At 55.9% G+C, this 9,644-nt stretch overlaps 1 protein-coding gene across 1 annotated transcript in view; it reads left to right on the top strand.

Annotated features, from left to right (window-relative positions):
- Window positions 1–7,273, top strand: part of PIN1 (peptidylprolyl cis/trans isomerase, NIMA-interacting 1) — an 11,761-nt gene extending 4,488 nt beyond the window's left edge. The window contains exons 3-4 of the mRNA XM_006905899.3: window positions 5,700–5,810; window positions 6,672–7,273. Of these exons, the coding sequence (XP_006905961.1) occupies window positions 5,700–5,810; window positions 6,672–6,781 (221 nt within the window). The 3' untranslated portion in view covers window positions 6,782–7,273. The remainder of the gene's footprint in view (window positions 1–5,699; window positions 5,811–6,671) is intronic.
- Window positions 7,274–9,644: the final 2,371 nt, after the last annotated feature.

The following is a 9,644-nucleotide window of genomic DNA, read 5'->3' as shown; positions in this document are numbered from 1 at the left end:
CCCGAGACAGCAACCATTGGGACAATCTTGGCAAGAGATGGCAGGAGGCTAAGGCAGGTGGGCACAGTGAGATCTCAGTGTGGCTTGGAAGGAAAGCTCTCCGGCTGTGGGGACTGCCTGGGCGTGGCAGGTGAGGGTGCCTCCCCTGTTTCTAGGACAGGTGTATGTCTGATGGGGCTGACATTGTGGTGGGGGCCTAAGAGTTCTGAGGTCAGTTTGGGTCTTGGGGAGGGTCACCTAGGTGAGGCGGGGATGGGGGGGGTGAGTGCACCTAGTAAGCAGCTGGGACCTGGGGCCTAACTTTAAGCAGATGCAGACAGAGCTGTTAGCAGGAATAGGGCACACCCACCTGTGCTGGAGCGCCTGGTGGAAATTGTGGGAAGAATTGCAGCTAGAGGCATTGTGACTTGAATTTGGGGAGGGTGGTGCAGATTCTAGAGGGATTTAGGAGGCAGAATCTGGAGGACAAGGTGATGGAATAAATGGGCGGGGGTGGAGTAAGGTCAGAACCAGTGCGGCCTGCCCTTGAGTCACACAGAGATGGATCCTGGTGCCAGCTGTGTGGCCTCAAGCAAGTGTCTTCATTCTCAGAACATCAGTTTCCTTTAATGTAAAATGGGGACAAGGTAGCCATGAAGATCCAGGATGTGCTCAGCAGAGCAGTGGGCTCAGTGTCTGGTGCTCACTGTCTGCATGGTGGAGCCTTGACCTCAGTCATTCAAGCGAGTGTCGTGGGGGACCCAAGGTCAGGACAAGGCCTCCACTCACTGGCAGCCTCTGCTGTTTCCCTGGGACCCATTGGAAGCACTTTGGGCAGGAACGTAGGAGGCCAGCAGGCACAGCATGCAAACCCTCTGATGACCTTGAATAGTGACCTCCCTCTCTGGGCCTCAGTATCCTGAGACAAGGCTGGGGCAGGCCTCCTTGGGGGTTTTTAGGAGGGAGCAGCAATGTGCAGCCATGTTGCCATGTCAGTGAGCTTTGGGGGTTTGGGCTTCCTTTTCTCTCCCATAAAAGTGGATGTTCCCCCTGTCATGGGCTTGTTCCAGGCGATCAGGAGATCAGCATCTGGGCAGCACACTCTAGCTGGCAGCCTGGGCAGGAGTCTTATCAGTATCCATTTAGAGCCAGTGCTCCCTCTTGCCCTGAGGGGTAGACTGCCTGCAGCGAGAACCAGCAGGTCCGAGTTTTCTGCTGAGGCTTGTTTTCAGTGTCGGCTACTCTGCAGCTGCTGGGTTGCGGCCAGGGGCTGTCAGGGATCCGAGGACCAGCTGCCTTTCATTGCTGGTATCCTTATCTAAGGAGGTCAGGCCATAGAGAAGCCCTTTCACCTGCTCCCTATCCCTTTGCCCCCATGTGCCCAGAGCCTGAGGGTCCCAGGGAGGCCCTAGTGTGAGCAGCAGCCCCCCTACACATACCTGCACCCAGGTTCTGAGGGTCAGCCCCCCTACACATACCTGCACCCAGTGAGCGCAGATTGGTGACTCCCAGCCTGCTGGCTTTAGGCTGGGTCTCTGGTCTGTCTGGGCCCCTCCTGCTGGATCTTGGGTCTTCTGGGATGGCAGAACTAAGCCTGTTACCTCTTTTCCTGTCCAGGACCCTTCCCTATTTTGTCTCCAAACCATTTTAGGGTCAGAGACCACCCCATTTGTTCACTCACTTTTCCATAAGTAATGGTGCCATATTAGCTCAGGCAGCTGCAACAATACTAGAGACTAGAGCTTAGCCAGCACATTTATTTCTGACAGTTTTGGAGGCTGGAAATCTGAGATTAAAGTTCTGACCGATTCAATTTCTGATGAGGGCTCCCTTCCTGGCTTGTAGACAGCTGCCTTCTGCGGTGTCATCACATGGCCTTTCCATGTGTGGGGGGGCGGGGGGAGAGAGATAGAGCTCTCTGGTATCTCTTATAAGGACATTAATCCTATTGGATCAAGACCCCACCCCTATGACCTCATTTAACCTTAATTTTGTAAAGGCCCATCTCCAAATATAGTCACATTGGAGGTTCAAGGCTTCAACATACATATGAGTTTGGGGCACACGATTCATATGGGGACTGACAGCTAGTAACAGTTGAAGACTTGCTCTGGGCCAGACCCTTGCTCTAGCAGTAACTCGTTCACTCCTCACAATAGCCATCTAAGGTGGGAGCTGCTGATTAGCCCATTTTACAGGCCAGGCGAGGGAAGCTCTAAGAGGAAACGTCACCCACCAGGCTCACGGAGCTCAGGAGCAGTAAAGCTGGGATCTAAACACAGCAGTTGAGATCCAGAGTCCACCCTTCTCAGCCTCGGGGATATGCTGTGACCTGCCAGCAGAGGCGGATGCTGTTTTGTTGCGCATCCTGCGTCGGGCTCCTGAACTCCCCGAAGCAGGTGGACGGTGCCTGCTCCAGACTGGGAGCAGCTTGAAGGGCCCGCTCAGGTCTGCCCAGCTCTCACCCACTACCCAGCCACAGCCCTATTAGGTGAGGGTTGGGTGGGCGCTGTCTTGGTGACTGGTTATTGACGCGGTCAGGCAAGGCCGGAGTTGGTCTGGTTTGCACCTCCTTTCTTGTGTCCACTTTAGCATTGGGCTTGAGGTGCACAGGAAAAAGGTATGAGGTTCCAGCATATCTGCCTACATAGTCCAGCGGTGGATCTCTCTCTCTCCTTCCCTGTGGCCTGTTTTTGTTTAATTTATTCATGAATCCCTTCAGTATTAGTGAACACCTCTTCTGTGTACAGTCCCTGGTGCTGGGACACAGGAGAGCAGGCTGACCTGGCCCCTGTCCTCCCAGTATGAACTGGGTGACATCGGCACAAACAGGACAGTGGTAAATGCAGGAGGCACCTCACACAGTGGGGGCTTAGGGAACCTTCCCCAGGGAGAGCAGAAGTCAGCAGGCGAGCTTCGGGGGGGGAAGATACCTAATCACAAGTTGCATTTGGATGCCATCAAGGTGGCAGATGGTTGGGGGTGAGGGGAGCAGAGGAGCAGGGCAGGACTGGGAGAGAGATGGGGCGAGGGTGAAAGATTGAGCTGAGGGGACACAGGTCTGAAGGTTCCCTTGCATTTTGGCTTGCATTTTGACACAGGTCTGAAGGTTCCCTTGCATTTTGGCTTGTGGACACGACCAGACCCCTGAAGGTCAGCCTCTAGAAAGATGGATTCAGGAGGGAAGCATTTTTTAAAGTATCATTTCAGGCTCCATCCAAGCAGAATGTTTCTGAGAGAGCTGGCTGGTTAGAGGAAGATTTGGGTGTTATGAACTGTGGTTTGTGTTGGGAGGGGCTGATATCTGACTTTTAGGCTGATAGTGCTTGCACACATATGCACTGCGTGTGCTCTTTGACCATGCCATCTAGTCCCAGGGGTCCCTGTGGCCATGACCAGCTGCTGGAGGATGAGGCCAGCTGGTGTTTGTAGTGGGCTGAAGGCCGGGCAGGCCTGGCTTTACATGCTGTGCACATGTGGACAGTTGTGGGCAGTTACACCAGAAGGGAGTGGAGCATTGTGTGGTCAGGATTCCTGGACTGGCAAATGGAGGTCCAGGACAGAAGAAGGATGGGGAGGAACCTCGGTGCTACGTGGGCGAAGGTGCGGAGATACCAGAAGTCCAGGGAGAGGAGGAGGAGGGTTATCCTAGTGACATCCGGTTCAGATCGGCACCACCTATGGATGCATCTGGCACAGGGGGACCACCTAGCAGCTCTAGGAGGGTGTCCCGATCACACCAAGGCATCCCAGGCAAAAGCCGCCGCATCGTGCAGGCCATAGCGGTGGGGCTTGTGTCGCATCGGCAAGCCCGTCTGACCATGCAGCACATCATGATGGCAGCCAGACCAGACTGGGATGTGCCAGCAAAGACCAGAGATGGGAATATCAAAGAGAAGGAGATGCATCCTCATCTTGGGACATGCAGCCCACGTGGAAGGGAGAATAATGATAGCAGGTGACATTTGTCAACGTGTCACTGCTGGGCACTCTGCTTCATGTCACTGCGGCCTGCTGCAAATAACTAACGATTCAGGCTCAGAGGCAAAGAGATGGTTAGGACAGGACAAGAGTGACAGGGTGATGAGGACAGTTGTGGGAGAATCAAGCAGATCAGATACCAGGGCACTACAGTTGCTGCTGTGATGTGCAGCAAGATGGGGTGATAAGCATACAGTCATGGTCGTGCCAATTTAATTTCAGTACTAGGCAAATGGGTGTCAGTGACCCTGAGGTCAAACCAGGAGTCTGACGCCAACGGGCCCGTCGAAGTTTGCAGCAGCCCAGTGTCAGGCAGATGGCCCCAGCTGGGTATCTGGGCGTCACAGCACCAGGTGCGTTAATGAGCAGTGTCTCTGCAGTGCTCAGACAGGCACCAACATTATTTAAGTCAGACAGCAGTGAGCGGAAGTGTCATGGTATGCAGGAACCCCCTGGCCATTGTGACAGAGTGACCATCCCATCAATGTGGGCTGGTGCCCCATCACTAAGCCGGGTGAGTGTGTGGTCCCGGAGACCCCCAGGGATGTCAGGGAGAATGCCCCCTGGAGAGTAGCTGTCAGGAAGGCATGTGGGCCCAGCGTGAGTGGAGGTCCGGGGCCCGATGTCCTGGGAGCCTTCCTGGTGGCTGTGCCTGTGGGTACAGGGAGGAGACTGGCAGGACTGGAGCATTTGGGGAGGAAAGGATGGGTTCTGGCTCCAAGGGCCCCTGCCTGAACTCAGAAGAGCAGCTGGTGGCTGCTCCCCACCCCTCGCACATAAGGTCCCCTGTGCTCTCTGCTCCCCAGTCACACACGTGCTCGGCGCTGCCCCCTGGCGCCCTCTGCTGGGAGCCTTTTCCTCAGTCATCCTTTTCCTGTCAGCCCTGACCTCCCTTTCCCTCCAGGAAATCTGTACTCAGTGGGGACAGTTTGAGCCACATAGGGGGTGAATCTGGTGCACTGCCAACACACCCTGTTGGGGCAGCTGGGAGAAGAGCCATGTCAACTCCTCTGGGGCCATAGTCCATGGGAATGATGTGTTCCTGTCGGGGGTCCTTCCACGAGGCCCCAGTGAGCAACTGGGCCTTCTTCCGGCTTCCTACAGGTGGGACAGTGGAGGCCCAAGGGCTGAGGACACGGCCAGTTCCTATGGCAGAACTGGGCTCATGCCCTGGCCTCCTGCTTTTCTCCTAGAAGTTTCTAGAAAGCTTTCCCACTACTGCCCTGGGGGCTCCTAGAGGGCCCTAGGTCTCAGTGTCCCTGTTCATCCATCCTGTTCACTTACTGCTACCCTCCCCAGTGGGGCCTGCAGGTAAACTTCCTCTCAGAAAGTGTGTGTGGGAGGAGGGCATGCTAAGTTCATGTTATTTTCGTGTGCAGTGGGCGAGAGTGACAAAGGGAGCAGAGGTGTAGGAACAGGGTGTGAGACCAGCATGGCTGTTGATGTCACTGCAGGGTCACAGTGCACACGTGTGTGGAAGGCACCACTTCATGGACATCTGTGGTTCCTACTGTGACTATGCAAATTGCGGGGAGAAGGCGTTTGTGGATATGTGTTAGTTAGCACATGGGGGTGGCAAGTGTTCATGTGTGCAAGTGTGCGCGCACGCATGTACACGGGGAGTGGGAGTGGCATGGTTCCTTTCTGAGTGACATGTCACCTTCCGTCTGGAGCCCTCTGCCTTGTCCTGCCCCTGACATGGAGGTCTCCTGTGTGCCTTGTGTCATGTGTGTCCCCAGGTTACATCCAGAAGATCAAGTCTGGAGAGGAGGATTTTGAATCTCTGGCTTCACAGTTCAGCGACTGCAGCTCGGCCAAGGCCAGGGGAGACCTGGGTGCCTTCAGCAGAGGTGTGCAAGTCATGGGCACCGCCAAGGCCTGGGGGGCCCTCTAGCCCACCAGTCAGGAGGGGCTTGGTGGGCTGGTCCCTGCCACAGGGGCCTTCAGGGCCCAGCAGGTGGCAGTACAGTCCCTCTCTCTGGTTTCAGAGGCTGCCTTACTGGTGGGGGGCGGGGGTGACTACGGAGCTTTCTGTTGTCATTCCCTCCTGGGGTGAGGAGTCAGTCTGTTTTTCTCTGCACAGTTGTCCCCATCACAGGCCCACCAAACTGCCAGTTGCCTCTCTTCCTTTTGTGGGTATAAGGCAGGGGCCCCTGAGAGCCCCAGAATCCTCCCTCCCACCCTCACAGGTGGGGAACCAGGTGTGATGGGAGGAAGGGTTGGATCAGCAGCCCTGAGTTTAGGCCTGTCTGCCTGGGACAGTGGGAAGGGAGGAGCAGAGGGGACCAGGCCTCTACCTCCCCCACCTCCTTTTTGTCCTTTTCCCCCCCATCCCTGAGATCCCAGGATACAGTGAGGGGCGTGGGGGAACCAGCAATGAGCTGCCACCTACTCCAGGAGGCAGACAGGACAAATGATGTGGCGGGGGCTGGGAACTGGGCCCAGGGAGACGAGTTCATCACTAAAATGCGTCTCTAAGCACACAATAGCGACAGCAGTTCTGCCCGCCATCCCTCATGCTGTCCTCAGGCTTCCTGGGGCCTCCTTAATGTCCCTGCCACCCCCAGCTGGGCCACTCAGCACTGCGACAGGGCCATAAACTGCATGACAGACGAGTGTGAGGCTGGGTGCAGGTAGGAGCCCCATCTGGCCGCCCTGCCCTGACCTGCGGCTGGTCTTGACCCCGTACACCGTCCTTCACACTTCCCCAGGTCAGATGCAGAAGCCGTTTGAAGAGGCCTCCTTTGCGCTGCGGACAGGGGAGATGAGCGGGCCCGTGTTCACGGATTCCGGCATCCACATCATCCTGCGCACGGAGTGAGGGGGCAGGCGGCCCTGGCCTGGCCCGCAGTGGAGCGGGGTGGGCTGGGGTGGCTGGGCCCAAAGACCCCGCTTCCCGCCGCCAGCTGGCCCATGACTTCACACAGTATTTATTGTTCCCAAAATGGCTGGGAGAGGGGCTCTGTGCCATTCAGGGCTCCCTGTTCGCCCCAGGCCGGGGCTGACCCCACCAGATTCCCCTCTTCTTTAGGAACTGACTTCAGAAGGGCAGTGGATTGGAGAGGCTCCCAGAGCTCCCAGACCCAGGGGGTGGGGGTGACCTGTCCCAAAGGGAAGGCCTAGTTAGCTGAGCTGCTCCCTGTCCCCCCCCAGGTCCAAGACGGGGCAGGAGGGCCTTACGTTGTTTCCAGTTATGCCATGTTCCTCTATTCAGTTGCAAAAAGCAAATGCTCCATGTGGGGCCCAGGCTGCTACTACCCGGGGCCCGCTGAGCAGCAGTGCAGCCCCGCCCCCCATTAAACCTGGAACCACTGCTCTGCTCTCCTGTGTCTCATTTTCTCCCTGCCGAGGGGAGGGGCACAGTCGGGGTGCAGTTTTCTCCCCCCATCTCCAGTGTCCAGGCTGCGTTTGCTCCCTAAGGAGCCTCTTCTCATCCTGAGCCTGGGGGTGTCCTCCAGACTCCAGGGAAGCAGGGCACTGTGTGGCATCATCGGTCCTCAAACTTCGGTGGTGAAGAATGTTCTTGGAATGCAAAGGCCCTGCCCTGACCTTATGCTCTGGATTCGGCGGGTCGGGCAGAGCTGGGGTGTGCACGGATCCCTGGAGAGCCAAATTTAAGGCCCTCTGCTCCGGAGGCCTTGCACACCCTCCAACATGGGCCGCCACAGTTGGAACATTACACCTGCTCCCTGATCCCTCCTCCCCTGTCACACCATAGCTCTTTTGGCAGGTTGTGCCTGCACCCTGCCACTTCCGCGGATGCCGTTACCATGGCAGCAGGGGGCAGCTGAGAGGAGAGGGGACTGCTGCCCAGCACATCTGCAATAAGGGATCCTGCCCAGCCCTCAGGCAGGGAGACTCTGCCAGCACATGGAGCAGAGGGCGTCCCTGTGGCAGATGGGGGGACATGGTGGGCTCTGCTTTTATGGTGCGAGGGACACCTGCCAGGGTAGGGATCCTCACAGCTGCCAGGGTCTGGGCTGGGGGCTCAGAGTTGGTTTTGGGGGTTTATGAGTCTATTAGAGGTGGTTATGTCCATTCTGCCCCCCGTTTCTTAATGGGGACCAGCTCACATCATGGGGATGGCAGGCTAGCAGGGCTTGGGGACCTGAGCAAAATAAAGCCTTATGTGGCTTAACCCCAAGAGAGGCCCCCAGGGCCAAGTCTCTAATAAAGGCCTGAGTCTCATAAACAGCCACCTGGGCCTATTCCCACCTGGCGGGTTTCTGGACTCTGCCAGCCACCTGCTGGGCACTTGTCATTAGGAGGATTTAATGAATTTCCTCGGCTCTGGCAGGCTGGGGCGAGCTGGCTAGTGGCTGCACCTCTAGGTAGACTCTTCCATTGCCTATGGGGCCACAAGGCAGGCAGCGAGGAGCCCTACTGTTCGCCTGAGCAGCTGCAGGATTGGAGCGGTCGTACCACTCCAAACCCAGTGGAGCCTCTGGGAGGGATCAGAAATGAGTGCCTGGGGGCCTTGCTGAGCTCTGCTCCCAGGCAGAGGGGCCACCAGAGAATGGGCCCGTGTGCTCTCAACACTGAGGGGAGGCGTGCTCGGGCTCCCAGGCGCCTGAGAGCTGCGCATTTTCCTGCGCAGGGCCGGCAGAAAAATGGTCTTTGTAGTGCTCCGTCACTGCGCATCCGCTTCGCGGGGGTGGGGTGTCCAAGCATGCTTGGAGCTGTACGGAGTTGTCCCTAAGTGTGACCAGTGTGACCCTGGATTCCCCGTCCGGGTGGGAACTCCTGCTTCTATGTACCCCTCCCCTTCCTCTGTGTAGCTGTGCAGACGCAGCTGTTAGATAAACGTGCCCCTGGAGCCCACTCAGTTGGGCAGATTCATGGTTCAGCAACTGTGGCTTCCCTCACCTGCCCCACACTCCCCGCTGTGCCCAGGCCTTCAGGGGGTACCAGGGGGTACCAGCGGATAGTCTTCCCTCCCTGCCAGACCGCCCCAGGGGGCTGCTGTCCACTCCTTTTTCCTGTGCACCAGCTCAGGCTTCTGTGGTCACAGGGCAGGACTAGGCCGGGCGCCCTTAGCTCAGGTTGTCACAGGTACTGCCACAGGATGGGGTGCAGGGCCTCCCTGGTGTAGCCAGGTACGCGTCATGAGAAGGAAAGTCAGGTGGCAGAGGGTGGCCTAAAACACGGATGACAGATGATCCTGGCCTGGCAAGGGGGTGGGGGCATTATTCCTGCCCATCCTTGGTTGGATATATGGTTGACCCTTGAACAACACCAGTGTTAGGGGTCCTGACACCCCAATGCAGTCAAAAATCCATGTATAACTTTTGGCTTCCACAAAACAATAACAGCCCACTGTTAACTGGAAGCCTTATGGATAAAAAACATTCGATTAACATGTATGTTATATGTGTTACATACTGTAGTCTTATGCTAAAGTAAGTTAGATAAAATTATTAAGAAAATCATAAGGAAAATACATTTACTGTATTAAAAACAAAATCCACATATAGATGGACCCATGTAGTTCAAACCCATGTTCAAGGGTCAACTGTATAACTATATAAGTAGTATACTTAGCATATTATATATATATATAGAGAGAGAGAGAGAGAGAGTATATAAGTAGTATACTTAGCATATTTTATATATATATATATATATATATATATATATGGTATATATATATATAGTATATAAATATATACAGTATAAAGTATGTT

This window comes from Pteropus alecto, unplaced genomic scaffold (assembly GCF_000325575.1).
Source record: "Pteropus alecto unplaced genomic scaffold, ASM32557v1 scaffold761, whole genome shotgun sequence".
Taxonomy (NCBI): Eukaryota; Metazoa; Chordata; class Mammalia; order Chiroptera; family Pteropodidae; genus Pteropus; species Pteropus alecto.
The sequence above is the reverse complement of the archived record's forward strand: the minus strand, read 5'-3'. Positions and strand labels throughout refer to the sequence as shown.